The sequence below is a fragment of the Talpa occidentalis genome, unplaced genomic scaffold, assembly GCF_014898055.3.
Source record: "Talpa occidentalis isolate TD23 unplaced genomic scaffold, MPIMG_talOcc4v2.1 talOcc4.6, whole genome shotgun sequence".
Classification (NCBI taxonomy): Eukaryota; Metazoa; Chordata; class Mammalia; order Eulipotyphla; family Talpidae; genus Talpa; species Talpa occidentalis.
Genome location: NW_023604972.1, coordinates 124,112,171 through 124,135,733, shown reverse-complemented (window position 1 = coordinate 124,135,733; position 23,563 = coordinate 124,112,171). Strand labels below are relative to the sequence as shown.

General features: G+C 47.1%; 1 protein-coding gene across 5 annotated transcripts in view; it reads left to right on the top strand.

Annotated features, from left to right (window-relative positions):
* Window positions 1-23,563, top strand: part of PDZD2 (PDZ domain containing 2) — a 319,093-nt gene that overhangs the window by 228,621 nt on the left and 66,909 nt on the right. For all 5 annotated transcript variants that reach the window (XM_054688246.1, XM_054688247.1, XM_054688245.1 and 2 more), the window contains 4 exons: window positions 2,384-2,885; window positions 11,754-11,896; window positions 15,451-15,583; window positions 19,199-19,354. In XM_054688246.1, the coding sequence (XP_054544221.1) occupies window positions 2,384-2,885; window positions 11,754-11,896; window positions 15,451-15,583; window positions 19,199-19,354 (934 nt within the window). The remainder of the gene's footprint in view (window positions 1-2,383; window positions 2,886-11,753; window positions 11,897-15,450; window positions 15,584-19,198; window positions 19,355-23,563) is intronic.

Below are 23,563 nucleotides of genomic sequence, written 5' to 3'. Positions count from 1 at the left end.
CTGTAATGATAGTTTTTAGGGAGTACCTACTCAGAGAATGGACTCAAAACTTGGCCAGTTATTATGTCTGCTAAGTTTCCAAATTGAGATGTAATTCACATAATGTAAAATTCATTTCAAAGTGTACATTCATTGTATTGGGCAACCATCGCCACTGTCTTAATTCCAGAACATTCCATCACACCCAGATAACCCTGTTCCTGTGAACTGTCAGTCCCAGATCTCCCTTCCCCCTGGCACCTGGTGATTACTAATCCACTTTCTGTCCTTAGGGTTTTGCCTATTCTGGGAATGCGTTCTAAGTGGAATCAGATATGGCTTCTTGTGGTCTGGCATCTGTCACTTAATGTTTCACCCAACTTGTAGTATATACTTTCAGCCAAGCTTCACCCAACTTGTAGCATATACTTCAATCCTTTTTATTGCCAAGTATTATTCCATCACGGATATACCACGTTTTGTTTAGTCAGTCATCGGTATTGGTTATTTGGTAATATTTCCATTATTTTTACTAAGTTGGACCAAAGCCAGATGAGGCAAATTCCTCAATTTGGTCCTGTTTTGACTATCCCACATTTCCCACTGTAGTATCTGAGCATGCATATTGTACTAATAGTAGCTGTTTGTTCAAAGAAACCCTTATGACCTGGCCAACTTCTCTTGGGATTTTATGCCTTTACAAGAACTTTCCAGTATGGAAGGAAAAATACACAATTCAAAGAAATGAAATCTAAACATTGTAGAGAAATGGTGCTGATGAACAAGCTTAATTTTCATGTTCTAGGCTCCAGCAGACAGACCTTTGTGCCTGTTCATCCCACTGTAGTCCATAGAAGAATCTGAGGTCTGTGCAGTACCTTTTATCTACCTGGTTTTGCTGTGTAAGTTTATGACCATGGTTGATTGCCTAGGATCAAAGAGTTTATTACTAGCTTTGGTTGATATCTGAGGACCCTCCCCTGGTTTGCTATCCTCTGGTTTGCTATCCTCCACAGCAAGTATCCTCTTCTTCTCTTGGACCATCACTGTCACTGCCTTAACCTGACCATTACTCCCAGGCCTCTGTGCACTTCAAACAGAACCAGGTCTGAGTTTCAGATGGGAGAGCAGGGAACTGGGTGTAGCTGGGTATGTTCTGTTCTTCACTTAGTGATGATGGAGGCACTTAACCCAAAGCCTTCTCTTTGTGGGCACAGGAAGACTGGATGCAGGCCCATTCGTTTAGAATTTGGTTGTTGACATTCTTTGCTTGGGGATGGGTGATGTGTAGAATGTGGCAGGATTCCAGTAGGGGAAGGCATTTCTCTGGATTCATCAGGGGCTGTGCTTCCTTATCTTGGGTGGCATGAAAGTAGAGTCCAGCCCAACCCGGCTTCCTGACTTTGAGCAAGTGTTTTCTTTGCTAAAGCCCTAATGATCCCATCCTGAACACACTCATTACCAGCTCATCTGATGTTTTATTTTTTGTTATTCTTTAAGATCTGGAGTCATCATTGTGTGTCAGGCTTCTCATGCATTATCTCCTTGATATTATTTCCTGCATCTAAGTGTTGGCAGTTTCTGAAACACAGCAAAGCCCAGCCCTTGTCTTCTGCAAGTTAAGCATCCCTCCCGCCTCCCACCCTTCCTGGTGGATGCCATTTCCAGCAGCTTCTGTCCTGGTCGCCCTGGGCGATATTTCCCACCTGGTCAGTGTTCTCCACACCCAGCAAGTGATGCTGCCCATGTGCTCTGGACCAGGCTGGCCCCACAACCAGGGAAGGCACGTGATGCTCATTGACGGCAGCTAGGCTTGCCAGGACTCCCACTCTGGTCGCCTCTTAGTACCTGCGTCCGCCCCAGCCCCCGTACTCTTTCACTTTGAGGCAGAGTTTCCATCATGTGCAGTTGGTTTTTAGATCCTCAGAGTAGATCTCTAGGCTCCCCCCATCTATTTTCTCTGTCCTTTACCCTGGGGACTTGCAGTCATTACATCAGAGCTATATGAATGGGAGTCTAGCCTGGTTCTGATGCAAGAAATTGCCGAGGGAGCAGAGGAGAATTTTCTAATCGTATATTAGAATTGACTCTATTAGTAGAAAAACATTTCTCTGGCACCTTTCCCAGGGTACTTGCGTGTGTAATTTTGAGTTCATAGAGCTTTTCGGTTGGTTGGTCTGGTTTGGGGTGGTTTTTCGCATCAACAACAAAGGAATGAATAGATTAAAAAGATGAATTGAGTGTGGAGCGTCTTTTGGCAGCTTCGTACCCCAAGCCTCTGGCCAGGTTTTAACCACGTGTGGGTCCTGGGTGGCCCGCTGAATGTGTCCCATCCCCCCTCCCACCCCCACCATGTGTGGGAGGACGCTTTGAGGTGCTCATGGCCGCTCTGTGTCTGTTGCAGTTACCTGGCTGAGCAGTGCTGGAATGGCGGCTTCATCTACCTGATCATGCTGCGGCGCTTTAAGCACAAAGTCCACTCTCCTTATAACGGCAGCAGCAGCCACAGCTCTGAACCAGGAGAGACCCCAAACTTGGAGCTGGGGGACGGAACTGTGAAAAAAGGGAAGAGAACAAGAAAGTTTGGGGTCATTTCCAGGCCTTCTACCCCTAAGGCCACTGAAGATTCCAAGAGCATCACTGGCTGTGAGCTGGACGGTGACCCGGTCTCTGAGCCGGACCATGGCCTGGACGCTGAGCTCGGAAATGGTCACGCCTTTGAGCTAGAGAACGGCCCAGATCCTCTCAAGGAGGTGTCTGGGTCCCAGCTGGATGGGTCAGAAGTGGACAGAGGGACAGAGCATAGGATTCCAAAGACAGAAGCTCCACCACCCACCAGTAATGACAAACGCAACCTCTCCAAACCCGGGAAGACGGACTTCCAGTCCAGTGACTGCCTGGCACGGGTAAGTTTTGGTTTGAATGTGGAACCTGGATTTTTAAACTATTGTTTAAGTTGCTTTAAAGGTTTAGAAAAGTATATGTAAGATGGCCTTGCATTTTGTGGCCAACAAATTTATTAAGATAAATGATCAGAGGACATAACGACAATAACAAAAAAATTCAAGTCACTTTATCCTCCTTTAAGTAAAGAGCTAGTCAAGTGAGCCTAAGTGGAAAATTCGAGCCTCTGTGATATAATTTGAGTCATATGAGGCCCAGATAAAGTACTTGAAAGGCATCATTATTTATCACTGCTGTCACCAGAGGAATTGCCACTGCAAGGCCAAGAATTCTGGTGGCAGTTGATAGCTTAAGCGTCCAAGCTTTGGTACTAACAGGAAGGATGTCCAGCATGCAGGGAAGCATCTGCTTTTGTTTTTAACATTTCAAAACCAGTGACATTTTCATGGGATCCTGTTATTACATTGCTGAAGTCCAGTGAAGTTTGGAAACTTCACAGAAATCTCTGATGCTGTGATAACCAGCTGAGGTGGTCAGGTCGTTCGTACCTAAAGCATAGTAGACGTGGTTGATTCTGAATGGTAATGGGTGTGCTTCTAGACGCAACCTGTCTCCCCCATTCTAAGCAACCCTCTCTCATGATTACGTTTCTTGAGGGTAAGCATGGTGGTCCCATGAATCGTCTTGACTGATGATATTCTTCTGGGTTCCTACCTTCCAGGTAGTTCTTACCTTCCCAGGTAGTTCTTAGTGGTTCTTCTATGACATCTTCTAGAAGACACCCTATAGGCATAAAGGGGAAAAGTAGAAAATGGACACAAAGGATGCCTCAAGCTCGGCTTTCATGCTGGGGACTGGTGCCTTGGGAGTGACTGTAATTTCCAGTAAGGCTCTTTCGTGCATATTTCTGCAGTTGTAGCCAATCTGTATAGTGGGTTGAGAAGAATCAAAGTATCCTCTCTCAAGGGACCATGTTCCTTCATTTGAGGTGCTGGGTGGTCTTCGGAAAACCTTATATAGATGAAGCATTGTCTGTAGATGGAATGTGGTAGCAAGTGAGAAATGTCTCTATCAATGATTTCCTACCAATTTTAAGTCCCCAGAAAGGATTAAGAACAACTAAAGATTATGATGTACACCCCTCCCAAATTAAGGGCCACAAAAATATTATGTGTTTCTTGTCAATGAATACTATATCTTGATTTGATTATTCCCCTAATGATTAGATTGTGAATACTCATAAAGCCTAAGGTAAAAAAATTAAGCCATGGGATATGGACTTCCCTAATCATTTTGAAGACTGAAGATACAGTCTTCAGGAGGTACAGGAGGTTGAATCCTGTATATAGTCCAAAGAGCAATATTTCTTCTAGCTAAGACACAGTAAAAAGGATTTGGAATGATTTTAAAGGAAAACACACACACCAAACTTTTAAGTGCGTCCCCATCCTTTGCTCATCTTAAAGTCAGTAACATAAAGTTGCATTTCTGGAATTGGCTATCTGAAGATTCACATCTCAGAGTTCCTTTGCCTGGTTTCATTCACGGTCAAATGTTCAGAAAGAGATCAATGAAGCAGTGGTGGGGGCGGGTGGACAAACAGAAAGAGTCTTGCTCTTTGGGGTATTTTTTAAAACCACATGCCTGTTGGAGGAGAGACTTCTGCTCTGGAATTGAATTCTTTGTAATTGTGTATAATCTAAGGACTGATTACTGATCCTGGCTTGTACTTATGGTCTTGGGAAGTTGGAGTGGGTCCCACACCTTTTCAGGCATGTCTGTTTCGGCCCCCTTTTCAGTGCAGAGTTTCTTCATTCAATGACTTCACCCAGGATGGATCCAGTGGGCAGGAAGCAGATCTTTATGATCCCCCCATATCTTCAGGACACCCAAATTGCAACCAGTAGATCTGCCTAGATCCTTGGTCTCAGTGGGTTTTTTATTTTCACTCCAGGATGAGCCTAAGTTCATGTAAAATGGAATTTCCAGAAAACACAAATATTAGCTATTTACCTCTTAAGCCTCCAGGGGAACAAATTCCATTCCATTTGAATAATGGGAGATTAAACATGTCAGTGTTGTTCCATTTCTGCCTTACTAATGATTTAATATATCCACAAAGACTTAATAAATTACAAAAAGTCTTGTAACAATCACTCAGACCGTTCTTATTTGTCAGGGACTTCTTTTTCATAGACTGTTACTTGTTACATGAAAATAAATCCTTGTACTTTGTTTCTATATTCTGTTCTCCCTTCATGGAGCTATAGGAAACGTATTTCCTTTGCACAGATATCACCTTCTTTTAAAAAAAATGGTGTGTTTCTGTAAAAGATTAATACATGATACATCTGTACCCAGATTAATTTTTAAAAATATAGATATTGGGCCTATTGTCTAAAAAATAAGAATCTCCTGAGACATAAATAAGCATTTTTAGAAATGAGTCCAAAGTTCCTTATTCCCAGTCTAGTAAAGATCATCATTACTCATCCAAAGTGACAGTTTTTGCAAGTCTGGTAACACATAGCATGTTTTTTGTAATGCTGCATGGTTAAAATGAGTACAACCAAACTTGGTCACATAACAAAGAAAAATCATCTTCCCATTTTCCAGCTAGGCAGATATATCTGTTGTGGTCTTACTCATAATCCACCCGGTGCAGTAGCAGCCCTCAGCCCCCGGGTCTTCTTAGAGAGCTCAAGAAGGCTTCCCAGGTCAGATCTGCAGAAAAGGACGAGAAACTCCTTCACAGTATCTCCCAGGCGGTCCCTGAGTTTGCGTCCAGCAGAGACAGCCTGAGGATGACCAGCTTCTAGGAGGCCCCCTGGTCACTGGGTGAACCAAGACCCTGCTTCATGGTGGCATCTTCTAAGTCCCTGTCTGTCTTCACCTCTCGCCCACCCTTGCTGTAGTCTTCCTACAGCACGTCTCCATGTCAGATGTTTCATGCCCTCCCTGAAGCTCAGTGCCTTATTTGCACCCCACCAAGCCTGCTGCAGAGTTCCCAGGCTCACCAGCAGCAAGTTGCCTGAGCCAGAAAGCAGAGATTCAACAACTGACCACTAGTCTGGCTCGTGGGTGACTTTCACTGGTTTTGTCCTGACAATCCCATGTCCTGGGACACCCTCCATCCCAGGCGCATTGGGCCAGTTGGCATCCTGGAGTCAAAAGGAAATGCTGCCCCCTCCCTTACACCAGTCCTGGCTGCTGACTGCCCTTAGGATCGCCGCTGGCTCTGCTTCTCCTCCCCAGCTTCTGCAACGTCAGGTCGAGACCGCGACCCGCGGCTCACATTTCTCATCTGGGCGATCACAGTCGTTTCCTGCTGTTTCGCTGCCCCACTCTCATCTCATCATCTTCTGTCCTTGCTGCAACCAAAAAAGCACTTTTTTTGGTTTTGCTTTTGTTTTTTTGAGGTGACATGGTTCACAGCTCTGTAGATGATTCAGAGGTACAGGATCACACCCCTTCAGACGCGTGATACTACACCACGCCCACCACCATGGTGCCCTGAGTCGGGGACACCTCTCTCAAATCCTCTCGTGTGTGTGTGTCTGTCTGTCTGTCTGGTTACAGCTGAACACATGGCTGAGCAGGGCATATGAGGCCCTTCATCCTCAGATCTCTGCTTAACTTTCTGCCTCTGTCTCTCATTGCTTACTTTCTTGTGGATTTAGGCTGATTTAGCTGCAGTTTTTTTCAAGAGGCCATGCTCACGCTTGCTCAGAGCCTTTGCAGAGGCTGCACCTGTGTGCTGTTTCTTCTCCCCTCCCAGGATAGCTTAGTTTCTCTCTTTCCTGGGGACACTAAACACCAGCCACCCCACCCCACCCCTCAGCCTTCTGTGACACTCCTGTCACCTTCCGCATCTCAGGTAGCTCCTCCCGGCCCCACCCCCTCCCACCCCCAGTACTCCCTCATCAGGGAGTGAATCCCTCGGATTCCCACTACCGTTTACCTGCTTGGGTCCCCTGGGTGCCATCCGGGCCAGGGCCTGCTCGGTCTTGTCCCAGCTCAGTGCCTTGCACCTGTAGGTGCTCGAATAGAGGTACCCGGTGCCTCAGGCCTGCCAGCTAGGACAGCCCATCTCAGAGCTCCAGCCCTTCTTCCATCCCCACTTCTGTGGCTCCCGTGTCCTTTCTCTGAGCTCCATTTTCTCACCTATAAACTGAGCATTTTGCTCTCATGACTCAGGGATTTCAGCTCTAACATTATGATCACACATTTCTTAATGCTCATTCTAAATCAGAAGGGCAAAGCAAACAGCCTCGGAATAGGTTTGCAACTAGAGCCAGAGCATTTATTGCAGTAAAATTTTCTTTGGATGATGTATCTTCTCACATTTGGAGCAAAGATGCTGTTGTAAAATTTTATTTTGGGTTCCAGCAGAAAATGAGGTCATTTAAATGCTGCCGAGACAGCTCCTTTTAATGTAACACCCCTCTTTGGTAAATAAACCCCTTTGTTTGCTGGAGTGAAGAGATGCGTGTGGGAGCTCACGCAGTGAGGGCAGGGGGGGGGCCCATCAGTGTCCACCGTGTCCAGCTTTGCCTGGTTTGGCTTTTCCTCAATAGGCTGACAAAGTCTCACTGCCCTTTAAGCTGATGTGAAAGAAAGCAAAAGCCTGAGGCCGCGTCTAGACAGAATCTGTTTCAAACTCAGTTGTCTCTGCTGCTGGATCGCAGTTCACGTCTGAACGTTAGCTGGCAGGCAGCTCTGCCATGGGGCGAGCCTCTTGACGTCAGTCTCAGTAGCTTCTGAAGAACAAGACCAGGGATAAGCATCCTGTACTTATTAATGCCCTGGCCTGTGTGCAGTATTGTTAGGTGCTGGGCCCTATTCCGGCGGCCAGAGAAGCCGCTGTAAAATAAAGGACTAGGTTCCTGTCTGTGATGTTTATCATGAACAAGGAACCACGAGCAACAAATAAGCAAATAGATGAATGTGAATGTTCGATAGCAACAGGAATGACTCTCGGTAGAAGACAGTAGTGCCTTGATGGGGCCTGAGTGGCGCTGGAGTCAGTGAGGATGCCACTGAAGAGACGGTGTGTTAGCTGAAGGCTGAAGGACAGGAACAGGGGCAGGAGATGTCCAGGAGGAACCAGCCCTGCAGCTGCCCTAAGGCAGGAATGGTGGCGTGTTCCAGGCCCAGAGGGTGGAGTGTTCCAGGCGCAGGGAGGGGAGCTCTGAGAGGGGAGACAGAAGAGGCGGACAGGCTGGACCACGCAGGCTCATCCGTGCCATCGCCAGGAGCGAAGACTTTACTCTAAGTCCCGTGGGATGCTGTTGAAGTTTTCAGTTGGGTGTATCATACTTGATTAACAATTCCACCCCAGCTGTGTGATAGAGAATAACGGATGGTAGGGGCTGAAGAATAACTAGGGAAACCAACTTGGAGGCTGTTGTGATACCCAGGCTGAAGATGCTGGTGACATTGACGAGGGAGCTGTGGGAGGAGCAGGAGGAGGTAGATGTGGGAAGTGCTTGGTGGGTAGAGCCTACAGGTTTTGCTCTTGGTTTGTCTGCAGGAAACAGAGGAGAAATCAAAGATACCATATGGCCTTTGGGTGGTGTGTCCTCCTTAGTTTGAATAGGTGATAGCTGTGTTCCCATTGAGAGGGGAAAAAAAACAGGAGAGGCAGGAGGAGAGGCCTGTTTTGACCACACTGAGGTATGTATCAGGTGCCCGAGCAGAGTCGCAAGGAGGCGGTTGGAATTTGGCCTGTTGGTTTTGACCAATGCCACTTAGACCCTAGTAAACTACGTACTCCGGCCTTGTATGTAACTGAACTCTGCTTTCAGCTACAGGCAGCTGGATTTAGCACTGACAATTGTACAATTAGGACAGATAACATCTGGTCTCCCTGTCTGTGCCTGCCTTTGCGTTCCTCCAAACTTCTTCATTAGATAATCAAGAAATTCCAGGGCAAGCAAACTTGCATTGATCTCTTTGAATTTTCACTCTGGGGAGCCATGTTACTGGATAAAAGTGAAAAATTAGGTCTGTTTCTTGCTAGTATCATTGGGAACTGTATTACAGATTGCCCCCTTCTGCCCCTGAAGCCATCTTTATTGGATGTGTGTTTTGCTTTGCCTTGCACTGGTTGTCTGTGTGTTGGGCAGGGGTACGAGTATGGACCGGGCATGTGGCTGCTCTTGATTCCCATTGTCCTAACTCTTCCTATCCGCGTAAACATTAGGGCATTATTCTTTCCCTCTGATCATAGCTTTGTGTGTCTCTTGTCACAAGTCCTGTTTCAAAAGCATTTAAAAACTAGAAAGGACTGGTTCCGCTGCAGCACCATTGAGGAGCACCGGCCATGGTTCTGAGCTCCCCCACGGGCGTGGGCCTCCACAAGTTTACCCAGACAGGAGCCAGCCTAGCTGCTCAAGGTCTCAAGGGCAGGCAGGCCCCCAACTGCATCTGGAAAACCATGGGTTTACATCTTCAAGCCAGGAGGAAGAGTGCGGAGTTGAGCAATCAAAGGCCTGGCCTCCAAGGAAGGTGGCAGCCAAGAAGGACTGAGCCCCTCCCTCTCTGTTCCTAAAGAAAACCTGAATTTTCAGGGGGGGAAACATTAAAAAGGATCGTATATAGTATTGTCACCCCCTCTGGGAACCACACTTGACACGTTTGTTTAAAGGAGGGTAGGAGAGAGGGAAAATTGATGGTAAACTGGTAATAGAGATGGAAAGGATTTTACTCATTTAGGCTAAAACCAAATGGGTTTTCTTATTTCTGGACTCCACTCATGGCCCCTGTTGCTCATGGGAAGGAGGCCCATCACTTTCTCTGGGAGAAGGGGCAGCACTATCCACTTCTTCAAGACCCCAGGAGCCATGGCATAGGTTCCATGGAAGAAAACTAGTCAAACCACCATGCTGGTCTAGTTTCTCAACTGCCCCTGGAGTCCCGGCGAGGCGGTGCAGAACTGACCCACCTGTTAGGGCAGGATGCCCAGCAAGCCAGGACAAGGGCTCTCATCAGCACATCCCTGGACTGGCTCCTTTGGGGGCTTTCCACTGGGCCATAGGCTCTCAAGCACTGGAAGTGTTGAGAGTCGCCATCTTGGCAGTGCGCTGATTCTCAAGGGTGGCTTCTTGGCAGTGGTGGAGCTACAAGAGACTTTGAAGGCCAGGGAGGCTGTTTCTGAATGAAGAAGAGAGAAAGGTGTTCCAGAGGTCAGAGGCAACAAACCAAAAACATGGAGTCCAAAGGGAGATGGCTGGATGATATAGGGAACGTTGACAAGTTCATGAACTACTGTGCTAAGCCAGTGACTTCTGAAGTTACATTTGGCCAGACAGGCTTCGTTCATCTGTGGTCAGCAGATGAAGGAGACAGTTGGCACCCTTTGTGTTGCTGGAGTAATAGAGCCCCTCTGAGCAGCGCCGTGCTGGAAAAAGTGGGGGATCCATCAGGTCTCTGGTATTAATTTCCCCAGACATTCCTCTTGCTGCACATCAGTGGCCAGTCAACATCTGGTTTTCCTAGTGTTGCCTGAAGTTTCACTTTAGCTTCTGACAGTGTGCATTTCAGATTTTCTAGATGCTTCACATTCTTTCTCATTTGCAAACAGCTTGAACAGGCAGGTTGCCTATATTTCTAGGGGGATGATGGCTTGTCCGGAGTAGACCTTAGTTGTTGCACTGGACCTTCGTAATGGATGAAGGAAGCAGATGGCTTTTGTTTTAAATGTTGAAGGATGCACAATGACCCACACCCACTACATAGAGCTAAGAAGAACTGCAGGGGTGAACCTGAATCAGGACCTCCAAATAAGTCACTTTGGAAGGTTTTGCTTTCATTTCTCTTAACGGCTGATTACCCAAGAGAACTCACACATTCTACAGTGGATGAATGTTTGTGTCCTTGGAGTGAAATAGGAAGTCAAGTGGAGACTGAACCAAAGCAGCAAAGTTACCAGCAGACCAGAGACTGAGACATTTATTCATTTATTTTAAAAGACAGTTGTTGTTGTTTTTTTTAAATCAAAGTTAAATCAATCACTTTTTAGTGTATTTCAAGAGTGTGCAGACCAATGTCCACAGAAGCTCTATCAAATTCATCAGTTTCTGGTTTGGGTTTCTCCTACCAATGATCTCATTTTTATGTTTTAAGGAAAGTTTAAGATTCAATTCAATATGATGATTCTAACCTGTATATGCAATACTTGGTGCCCTGTCATAATTTATTGTCTCTAAAAAGCATTGGGACCTCGGCTCCTTGTTTATATAAATATGTCATTTAATCCTAACAACAAACCTGCAAATGTTAATAATTACCCCACCCTATAGGCAAGGAATTTGAGGGTTTTAAGCACTAGGTGACTTTCATTTGCACTAAGTGCCAGAGCTGGGCCCAAGCTATTGCAGTTAAAGTCTCCTGCATGAAGACCTAGCTGTGATATTTTCATCTTCCTGTACTAATAGTTGTATAAATAAAAGGAATCTACCCCACAGATGTCTGCACACACAGTGGTATCTGATTTTCAGGAAGAGGAACCTAGTCAGGGAATTCGATAACGACTCTTACTGCACTATCCAGTGTTACAGCCACTAACCGCTGGTGGCTATTTAAATTTAGTTGAAAATGTCAGTGTCTCAACTGCCACTATCCAGATTCCAAGCACTTGTGGCTGGTGGCTCCATATTGGATGGTACAAATACAGAACGTGTAGAAAGTTCTATTGGCCAGCACTGCTAACCAGACTTTGGTCCAACCTGCAGAATGTTATCTTCTGGGGTCCCCTGTGCATGCTGACGGGTAACAAGTAATTGGCCTGACCTGACAGCTCCGCTCTCCTGTGTCAATACCGTGTGTCTGTCCATGCACTTCACAGTATGCTCAATTTTCCTTCCAAGGAGGAAGTTGGCCGGATATGGAAGATGGAGCTGCTTAAAGAATCTGATGGGCTGGGAATTCAGGTTAGTGGAGGCCGAGGATCAAAGCGCTCACCTCACGCTATCGTTGTCACTCAAGTGAAGGAAGGAGGTGCCGCTCACAGGTGACTAGCTACCTCTCCCCCTCTCCTCTGCCACCCTCACCTCTCCCTCCTCCTCCCCCGGGGGTGCTGGGACTTTCATTGGGTCAGCAGCTGTTAATTACCATTCATAAGGTTTATGCTGGAAATCAGGCGTGAGCAAGTCTAATTAAACACAACTCTGAGCACAGGAAGTGGCTAATTGCTGGCGAGGCTGCAGGCTCCTCCTGACCACGAGGAGAGATTCATTTCTTTCTAGTCCAGTTTGAGTTTCAAGCAAATGTTCTTGTCCTAACTGTTGATACTGGTAATTATGTGGCTACTTATTGAAAATATGCCATGCAACACTACACCACATCCCTGACGTCATCCCTGCCATGGACCGTGGCTAAGGACGTGGGAAAGTGGCTGGTTTTAACTGAGGCCACCATCCATGTGCCATGACAGGATGCCAGGTTCGTTGGCATCCCACCCTGCTCTAGGCATGTCTCTGTCATGCAGTTGTAGAAAAGAGTAGAAAAAATGTGACTTTTTCTCCTTGAGCTCTATTAACAATTCCTACTTCAACACATTTTTTACACCGCTTGTGCAAGGCAAAAAAGCCCATTTGGAGTTACAAGGATGGAGAGTCAGATGTTGCTTAGCAACATTATCATCAACAAGGACTGCATATACAATGTGCCCCAAGCAGGCTGTATCATATCGCCCAGGTGGGCAGTAGGTGTGCCAACTAGCTTTGTGTAGTTACACAATGGATGTCATACAACCAAACCACCAAGCAATGCATTTCTCAGGACATATCCCCTTGATAAGCGACACGTGTCTCCGTTCCCTATATAACGCGTGCTCTGGCCATGCCAGCTAATGGCTCGTGGCATAAGGTGTTTTCTCTTTGCCTTATGTATTTGTGTTCCTTGCCCACATGGCACACGAGATGTAGAAAGGTAGAGTTTCCTTGGTGAGTGGGGTGAATCTTTGCAACTTGGGTTTAGCCCAGGTACCTGGATGCTAAGGGGAGATGGCAAACCAGAGTGTTGTTAACCTGCCCCAGACCAAGAGGGCACTCACGGTAGGTCTCACAGGGTGGGGCTGAAGTTGCTGGAGGCATTTCGTCTCAAGAATAGAAAATGAAAGAGGAACAGGACCCAAACTGTCTAGTGTTTCATGCTCATCAGCCTCTTCCCAGAGATTGTGATGCTCACACCATGGTCAGCTGTCTGGCTGGCACGAACAATTGAAGGACTAAGACTAGATAGTTTGGGCCTCCTTGGTGGCCTTAGGGGTTAAATCTCAGCACTGTCACCACTATGGCCTGAGTTCGATCCCCAGCCAGGGAGCTACCCACATTGTGCAGCAGACCTCTCCTGTCCCGCCTGCTGCTCCATTCAGCAGTGTATTTAAGTCATTCTGCCTGTTCTGCTCCCCACTGTCTCTGGTGAATCCTCTCACTCCCCCCCACGTACACACATACCCTTTTGGCCTATACCCCAGTTCTTTTATGCATAAATAAATAAAATAAATCTTTTTTTAAAAAAGACTAGATAGTTTTTATCCAGAAGAGCCTCCTTAAACTTCCCAAATGACATCTTCAAGGAACTCCCATGAGAGTCAGTTTCCCATTAATCCTAGGTCTTACTTTCCAGTACATTGTTAGAAAGTTGGCAATTAGGAAATTCCTGTGCCCAGAGGTGAGCTTGCTTAGAACTGTTCTTGTCTATTTTCAACATCAGCTGTTTCTGGGGGGTGTAGGAAGGGCTGTCACCATTTTCTTTTTACCCTTCCTTGGGAGTTGTGTGTCTCTCTGTTTCAGAGTGTGCAATTCACATGCGGGACATTCTAGTTAATAACAAGAGGGGAAAGGGTGGAATTAAAATGGATGGTGCTGGAAGGGATCATGCTCAGCGAAATAAGCCAAAAAGAAAAAGAAAAATACCGGATGGTCTCACTCATAGCAGGAATCTAGAAAACTTAAATAAGGGACCAGGAAAATGAATAACTATAAGAAAGTGAAAATCAAAATCAACAAAAAACTATGAACCAGAGACACTTTTAGGGGGGCAGGGGCGGGAGGGGAGGGATTGGGGTCAGAATGGGGGCGCTGCAATTGTATGGGGAATATAACAATAAAATTTATTATCTAATAAAAAAAAATAAAATAAAATAAAATGGGAAATAAAAGAAATGGGGAGAAGGCTGGTTGCAATGGCACTGTGGATTAGAAAACCCAAGGACACTGGCCCGGACCACCGTATTCTTTATTCTGGAACACCCTCTCCCACAGTGACCCACTTGGGGCTTCCAGTTTGTTCTTAATGGCTTTCTTATTTCCCTTTTCTTCCCATCTCAAGCAACTGGTGGGATCCTTAGCATTTGTCTGTTCTAGGGATTTTAGGACAGAAAGCAGAGGCTGTCATAAGTCTCTCATGCCTTCTGTCTGTCAGAGGAAAGATTATGATACCTAATGATGTATTTCCTAGAGCAGGGCAGGGGAGAAGAAAGCTGGTGAGGGAGGGGAGCATGGAAGGATAGAAGTCAGCTGATTTGTTGAAAGAAAGCAAGAAGGAAGGTTTACAGATGGAGAGAAACGGTTTAGGGAGCTCCAGAGATCAGCACGGCCCCATAGCAGCAGCCTGGGCACCAACGTTGTGGCTCCAGTGGGGATGAACGGACCCTAGGTTAGGATCTCACCTCCCTGGGCTGCCTCATCCATATTCAGCAATGGGAGTAAAAAGCCTTGCTTGACTCCATGGGGATCCAAGGAGACCAGACCATTGGAGGCTTAGGTAGAACCCACCTGACAGGTAGGGCCACCCTTGACCCACCGTAGAGGGGGCAGTCCCGTGACAAAATCCCCATGTTGTGACCCACTCTGCTGGGGTGAGGTCAGATGCCTGCAGCAGCAGATTAGGCAGCTTATTCACCCATGTCCTGATCGCCCTACGTGTCCGCGTTTGCGTTCCCCCTTCTGCTTACGAGGCTAGACGTGAGACACACAGGTAAGAGAGGCGCTGGGGGACATCGTCCTCAGAGTCCGAACCTGTGTGTGTTGGGGGAGGGGAGAGCAGACACCTACAGTGGGGTGTCACAGGTGCCAGGCTATCCGGTGTCTCCCGGGAAGAGGGCAGTGAGGTCAGGAAGGATGAGGGCGAGCATAGGACGCCTGTGCTCTGGAGGGGTCAGCCCGGTGACCTCCCCGTGCACAGGACTCTGTCTTGAGGCCCGGTGGCAGGGGGCGTTCAGAAAAGAGTGGCGTGGCCATCCTCAGACCTGGGGGTCTGGATGCCTCTGCCATTCTCTGCGACTAGATGGCACACATTTCCTCACCCTTGATGCGAGATGTGATGGTGACTTAAGAACAGGCTTATGACTAAATTCATGGAGCTTTTCACTCCACAGAGTGGGACTTTGGAATCCTGCCAGGCCAAAGCATAAAGCCATCCCCCCGCACTCTCCGTGGTGGCCCCTACTGCCTTTTTAGCCTGATGTTAACTGTCCCCTCCATGACCCGCTTCAACCAGGAAAATGCCCCTTCTCAACCCTCACTGTGTTGATGGGCATGTCTCGCTCTCCTCCCGCAGGGATGGCAGACTGTCTCTAGGAGACGAGCTGCTGGTGATCAACGGCCACTTGCTGGTCGGGCTATCCCACGAGGAGGCGGTGGCCATCCTCCGCTCGGCCACTGGCATGGTGCAGCTGGTGGTGGCCAGCAAGGTAGGTCTTGTTTGTTTTCCTAAATGTTTTCAATGGCGGTAGTGAGTGTGTATGTGAGTCCTCCCTGTGCGTTCCCCCATGCAGACACACACGAGCACTGAGCACGCACGCACACGTGTACGCTTGCACACTTGTCAGTCATGATGCTACAGCTAAGGAGGGGCTCCTTAGCTGGAGTGCAGTTATTATTTTTGCCTTCTTTCGAGGGTCTTTAAAGACATTTTGAGGGGATGGAAAAACAAGACTAGCACTACGAAGACGGTAAGACTGGTAGGGTGGAAGGAAGGACAAGGCGGAGAGCAGTGACTCGCCCAGGAAGGAGACGCAGAAGTGCACTGGGCAGTGTACGTGAGAGTTTGAAAAGCGTCATCGGTCTTAGACAGACAGACAGACACACACACACCCCCACCTACCCACCCCCACCCTCGTACCTCCCTAAGTCCACAGCTGAGCGGCACTGGGTTTTTTGCACGGACAGTGCACGTGCCCACCAAATCGTTACTCCCGTGCTGACGTCTTTCTCCTGCTGGTTTGGAAAATGGGAGAGGGACCTTCTATGTCAAGCCATTATCTACAAACACAAAGCAAACATAAAATAAGATGCAACAGGGTCGCTTGTGGGTGGACTAATCATGAAGGGGCCTCATGGGATTTTGAAAACTAGTTCCTGGAGCCTGAGGGGCAGGGAGTACCTCATCTATGACCTCCCCACTGATCTGAGAAAAGGACACAGACGTGTATTGAAGGCCCACTGGGTGCCAGGTGTTTTTTGCCTGTTATTTAATTCTTAAAATAAATCCCATGAGCCAGATAGCAGTTCTTTTCACCCCAAGGAGGACATTAAAGCTACGTGGTTAATTTGCCAGAGGTCACTCTAGCAGTGGGTGCAAGAAGCAGGTTTCAACCTGTGTCTGTGGGGACTGCCACGTTCTTGTCTCCCAGACACCAAGCTGCCCTGTGATTGAAGAAGACGTCGAGGGCACCAGAGCCAGTGGTCTCAGGGAAAGGTATCCTGTGCTTGTCTGACTGAGAGGGGCACTCCTCGCAGCACTGAGCAGCATCCCGGGGCCAAGGAGCGGTCGTCCATCCTATGTGTCCATCCATCCGCTCATCAACTCTCATCCATCTGTACTGAGCCCCAGTCCTAAAGCTGACTCAGGCTTCAGACAGTGACCCCTTCCCATCCTCCAGCATGCTCCATTTACAACTGGGCACCACAATAAACTAGCAACTGCTGGCTTGTTCCCAAACTTAGCCTCTGCCATGCCGAGCGTGCGTCTGCGTGGGGAAGAAGGTAAGAAGCAGAGCCTCTGGGCACTTGTTTCTCCTCTTTATCCAGCAGGAGCAAGTAATGCCCAGGCTTTGTTTCTGTCTTTATATTTGAAGAGAGGGAGAAAGGAAAAAAAAAAAAAGAGCATTTGACTGGATGAATGTAAGGAATCATAAAAATGTCAATTTTTGTTGTTGCAGACAATAGTCCCTTTTGTCACTAAACATTAAGGCGGTGTTTTGGAAATACAGGAGTTCCTTTCTTTAGGAGGGTGGCTCATGTTCTCATGCAAATGCATTACTTGTTTACGTGTGGGTGCTAAGAACATTTTTTGTTGAATAAATGAACTCAGACTATACAAGTTCATTTGCTATTCTTAGAAGTACATGCATGGCGTTACAGATTTCTCTCTTTTTTCACTCTAGGTTTTCATACCAGTAATAGGCACTTACTGTGTCTAATGTAGAAAACTCAGAAAAAATAGAGAATAGAGAAAAAAAACAAGATTTTCGTTATACCACCCACAGTACTGGCCGTGATCTGCCCTTCCAGACAGGAGCACTTGTGCATCTGTGCTGTTGCACACACGTGTTTTTCTCTTAAATGGAATCAAACCTAAGGAAGCTTCTGCACCTGCGGGCAGCGCCCTGTACCCAGACACCAGTACAGCCCTTCAGAAGCTGGGGGTCTTGAGCACGCTGCTCTCTCTACCTTGCAGTGTTTTCACCTGTATGTTGGAATCATGGGCTCTCAGTGGCAAGCTCTTAGAGACAGGCTGGTCTTTATAGTGATCACATATTACTACATCTAGCATCTAGTTTATTTTTATACCTTTTATTAATAAGGTTTATTGTTTTTAACCTGCTTTTTCACTAAGGAGCATACAGTAAGAATCTTTCCACATTAGAAGTCTGTTTAAGGGGTGTCAGTGGTCTGTTCTGTGGCTATTGCACAATTCACTCACCAATTAGGATCTTCATTTTTTTTTTTTTTTTTTGAATTTTATATTAATGAGCTAGCCGAGTTGACATCACAGAAGAGAACTGGAATCACTCTTTAAGAACTCTTGCTCCTTGGCTAACAGTGGACTAGTCACAGTTACTGATCTAAAATGAATCACCTTCGGGTTCCTGGAAGGTGGAACCAGCATCTAGCTAGTAACAGACGTCACTGTCACCAGGTCCCAACTCGCTAATAGTTTGTAAGGTTTGTTGCTTAAGGTGTGTGTTATTGTTCTCTCTTCCGTCAGCCCCCAAGGGGTGCTGTGATCAACACCTTCCACAGGTTTCCTTGGAAACTGGTGTGGGAAACTTAGAAAAGGCTGGTGTGGGAACTTGGATCCCCCTGTAGCCCCAGCCCAGGAGACCTCTCAGCTCCTGTGTGTGTCCCCAGGATGCTCACGTGGCCTCTGTGATCTCGCCTGCCTCTGGCAGCCCCCTCTGGCCTTACCTGTGCGTGGGAAGGCCTGTGTTAATGATGCCCCCTTTCAAAGGATCTGATCTTGATGGAGTCTGATTCATGTATTTTCATTGACCTTTAAATGTTGTTCAAACGCTGCTTTCATTGAAGACATTATCAGTTTCCACTTCGGTGTTGTAATTCAATAAACGATCTAATCTCTTTCTAAGGACCATCTGCTCACAGATGAGCAGCTGGGAGAGGACGATAGATTGGGTCTCCGCTCTGTGCTGGGGCGCTCAGACAAGCAGGGGAGACGGACCTGCACTGCCAAGCCATTTTATAACGCAGTGAAGGCACGAGGGAAGCAGGGGAGGTGAATGGAGAGCCTCCCGAGATGCCCCAGGAAGACTAGCGGAAGAGGCTGTGCAAGCTTTGCTCACATCGGCCTTACTCGTGAGAGGAAGGCTGGTCTGGGCAGAGGGAGCTGCTGTTGGGAAAGGCAGGGGGAGCCACACGTGACGGCAAGTCAGTGCAGCTTGAGTGGAAGGCACGGGTTGGAGGGGAGAATAGAGGCAGTTGAGTTTAGAGAGGAAGGAGAAGCCCGATCTCTAAGGTGAGGCCTGCTGATGAAGGGGTTTATCTTGAAAGCAAGACCAGGGGGACAGCAATGAAGGATCATAAATTCGGAGAGCTTGGATTCCCTGTGGAAACGTTGACCAAAGAAACAAATTCTTCAGGAAAAAAATTGGTTTGTGCATACACTGGGCCCACTCCCCTGACCGCCGAGGGGACCTTGAGGTGGACATGTGGAATGCACATGCCATGTAGCCTCTGGATGGGGAGCCCGTGACCCCCCCACAGCTGACATTGCAAGCTTTTCTTCGACCTTGACGGAGAGCAGCTTGGTGCCATGGGGTAATTCGTGGGCCTTTGTGTCCCCATAGGAAACCTCTGCAGAGGACCTCCTCAGGCTAACAGCGAAGAGTTTGCCTGATCTGACGAGCTCAGTAGAGGACGTGTCCTCTTGGACCGACAACGAAGACCAGGAGCCGGACGGGGAAGAGGACGAAGGAGCCGGCTCGTCTTCCGCCCGGGGAGCAGTGAGTGGGCTTCCCGTGTCCCGGGCACCTCTGCTGCGGGGATGGTTTCCTGCAATCATGAGTGTCAGGACCAGGAAGACAAGCTTGAGATAGTACGATAGACACCAGGATAGGAGAGGACCACCATGCATTCTTTTTGTTTTTGTGTCAGAATCTTTCAGAAAAATCTATGAGGATAAATCTCTTTCAATTACGAAAAAAAAAAAAAAACATTTTAACTAGAATCAAATGAGACAGCAACTGGGTGTTTAGTTTAGCATGTGTATCAATTTCTAGAGGGCTCAATAACCTATTGAAGGATTGTATTGCTGCTTTTCGATAGTGTTTGAAAGCTATTGTTTGTGAGATTTCTGGTTGCAAGTAGAACGCTAAAAATAACACAAAACCATTCAATTGTATAGGTACGTCTTCCAATTTTGTTTTTAGATTTATCTTTATTTATTCATTCATACAAGAACTGGGATGTAGACCAGAGGTGCAGAGGGTGAAAGGATTCCCCCAGAGACAGAGTGGGGAGCAGAACAGAGGGATGTACTGAAATACACTGCTGAGGGGAGCAGCAGGTGAGTCAGGAGAGGTCTGCTGTGCCATGTGGGTCACCTCCCTGGCCAGGGATCAAACTCAGGCTGCAGTGGCTGCCGAAAGCTTCATAGTGCTGAGACTTAACCCCTTGCACCACTAGGGAGGCCCCCATGTCTTCCAATTTTAACCCAGCAGGCTGTCACAAGGCTCAGAGTTCCTCACGCCCACAGTCTGCTCCGACACTGCCTGGCGCACCGGTCGCGAAGCTTTAGGTTACTCGCCCTTCAGTGTGGTGAAATGTTCTCCTCTCTGTGTCTCCTCTCTGTATTGCATCTTAGATACAATCTCTTGTTCGCTCTTGTTTCCCATCTAAGCTCTTGTTTCCCATCTAAGAGGAGAGGGTCCTCTTTCTGCCTTTTGGAACCCCCACTTTTTCCCATCGTCACTGAGCCTCCGCAGAATGGGTAATCATTGGCAAATTCATCTTGCTTATAATTAGACCACAGGAGACAAAACTTGTGACTCTTCCTACTTCTATACTTTTCAGTTTTCAGTATTTTTATACTCTTTCAGTTTGAGGCCAATGGATACCGTCCCTCTTTCTTCTGGGACATTAGAAATTCCGGGCCACTGGGTATGGTTGCGCAGGTTGTAGACTGCACAAAGGGCCACACCCAAGGGAGCAACATTCACATCATTAACATCATAGGCTTTTATCATTATTATGACAACTTTTTTTGAATATGGGAGTAAAGCGTTTTGCTAATAAAATCAGTGTATTCAGACGATTTTCCAGTCAAGGCAGGAAAACATCTTGAAGAGGTGCCTTCTTTGTCTAGAAGCATTGTATATGCCCATTGTTGAGGACGAACATTTTTCCAGCTTCTAAACAGGAGTCCACTACTCAGGACGTTGTTCTGGGACAGCACCCGGGGACAGCTCAGCCAGTTTTCAACAGAGCTAAGTAATCTCCGTGCCTGGGCTGGAAGAGGGCGGGGATTCTTCTGTGACTGCCTGTCAGTCCTAACCACTTGCCAGGGTTCTCTTCAGAATCCTCTGATGTCTTCAGGGCTCAGACCTGAGTCCCAAAGCCTCTGACTCTTCTGTTTCATGCCTCTTGCTCCAACAACACTCCTTACTGGGGTCTCTCTCCCCAGCTCTTCAGAGGGATTGACCCCCCGGGGCCTCACAGCCTGCTTGCTGCTGGGTGGAGAATAAGGACGAGCCCCTTTCCTGCTTGTGGCCGTGGAGGGAGACTCCTCACTGCAGGCCTTGCTCACCTGGAACCCTGCAGGGGCGGGCGTGGTGGCACAGGAGGGGCAGGGGACTGTAATTCCCCTGCTGCAGACCCAGATCCCCATGGAAAGGAGAGCTGGTGTTCAAAGGGATTGAAATGGCTTTGCTGTGAGGCATGACATACGTGTCTCTCTGGTTATCTCAGAACTACCTTCCTCCCAGAGACCAAAAATTCTAAGTTATCTGAGACACTTCCTTCTGCTGGAAGTATGTGCGTCATCTGTCTCTCCCAAATCTGCTCATCACTGCTCCCCTGGAATTTAGTATCTGCTTTTTTTGTTTGTTTGTTTGTTGCTACCTGTCTTTTTGGGGAAAGAAAGAAAATACTGAAGGTTTGTAAACTTTTCAAGTTAGGGGTACCCCTTTGGACCCCCAGTATCCAATAGCACCTTGTATTCCAGCCATATTCAGACGTAAGCTGTCCAGAGAGCAGTGGTTCTCAAAGTGTGGTCCCCGGACCAGCAGCATCAGCATCACCTGAAAACTTGTGAGAAATGCAAATGTGACCATGTGACCATGTCACATCAGAAACCCAAGGTGACATCCAGCAATGTTTTATAATAAGACCTCCGAGTGGTTTGGACTCAGGCTGAAGTGTGAGTCTAGAGAGGCGGCAGAGCCCGCCGGCCTAGGAGGGGTATATGTGTTGTGCCTGGTGAGTCCACAGTGTGAGTCCTTTCTCAAGGACAGATACGGCTCATCTTTTTAAAAATGAGATTTTTTAGGGGAAAAAAATCCCACACTCTGATCTTTTAAAAATGAAGGGATAGAGTTTTAACATCATAGCATGTGAAATGGGTGTTACCTCTTAAGTAATTGGGAGCCTGTCTCTTTTTATATTTTTTAACCAAAAATGGAGGTAATGATTCTCTTTGCCAAATGTGCAATTGTCATAGTTCAGCTCGAAAGGGTTTGCTTAGCACATCAATCAGGAAACCTGTCTCCGGCTTCCTTTGGCATCAAGAGAATCAGTTCTAACATTTTCAGAATCAGCAGTTTGGGAAAATCTTGGAGAAAAATCTTGGTATTAAGTGTAAGAAGGAATAAAGACCTCATCACTCCAGAGGGAAGAGAAGCCGAGCTTTGTCTGTAAGTCCGATGTTGGTGCTTGATTGCTTGGTTGTTTGTGGAATAGCCTGAGGTCTGGGAACTGGAATCACTGTCTTCTGGAAAAGTCGGCCTCCTGAGGGATAGATGTTAATCCACATATAGAAAGAAAGGAGAAGACCTCTTGTGTTTGATCTGGATTGAGCAATTGGTAGTGGGGCTCTAAAGCACCTGGATCTTGAAGACTGGAAGGCAGCCTGTGGGGGGGGCTCTCTCTTGGTGGGTGCCTGTCTAGATTTTTCTGTTGAATCAAACTTAGAGCCTAATGCAAAGAACAGAGAGCATGTACTCATGTGATTAGGATTAAGACGGGAAGTGTCTGGAATCTGAACTTCACGGTGTGAAACTATTTATAGAGGGACAGACTGGTATATGGCTCTCTGAACTTTAAGTGAGGGGAGCAAATGTCCTTTCTCTAAAACCTCATGGAGAGGATTTTAAGATGGGCTGCTCATGTTGGCAACGGGGGGCTCCTACTGCTGAAGAACCTTGAGGGCCCCCTCAGCTTAGGACAATAGCAGCTACTGCCTAGAGGTGCCCTCAGTCTGCGCCTGGATGAGAAATAAGCTTCCCTTCTCCCTAGGCTTCCACTTCTGAATTATCCAACTTCAGGACTCACCTCTTCCAGGAAGTCTTCCTGGATATGCACATCCTTCATATTTTAGCCCCTAGCATGTAATAAGCCCTGTATTTTCCTTCATGATCCTTAACACAGATTAAAACAACTCATGATGGTTTGCTTAATGTCATATTCCCTGTTATGGGACAAGGCCTGTGTCTGATCCATATCCAAGTGCTCACTGTCATTGTCATTTTATATCATGGGAGGGACAGGTGGATGGTTGGGCTGATGTGGGCACAGAAGTAGATGGCTGTTCTCATTTCCTAATGCCCTGCATGTCCTTTTCTCTCTTACTTGCCTGTCTTACCCAGCACACCATGAACTCAAAATGGGCACAGTACATAGTAGGTACCTACTGGTTGTGTCTTTAAACCAGAAAGTCTGTCTGCCTCTCCCTTTTGAAAGTTTCCATCTGGGGTAGGAATATCAATGATACAGAAACCATTTTTCCAAGTACAGCATTGTGGGAACACAATGTACCTTCCCTTAAAATAGGACATTTGTGGTAGCACCTCATTAACAAATGAGTCAATTCTTATGTTTATTTGGTGAAGGCTCAAAAGCTGTGAGCATCTGGAAAGGGAAATTAGGGCTTGATTTTTAACAAATGGATGACAACCACCACGACCCAAGGGGGTCGGTGCAGTAATAAGGGAGATCTA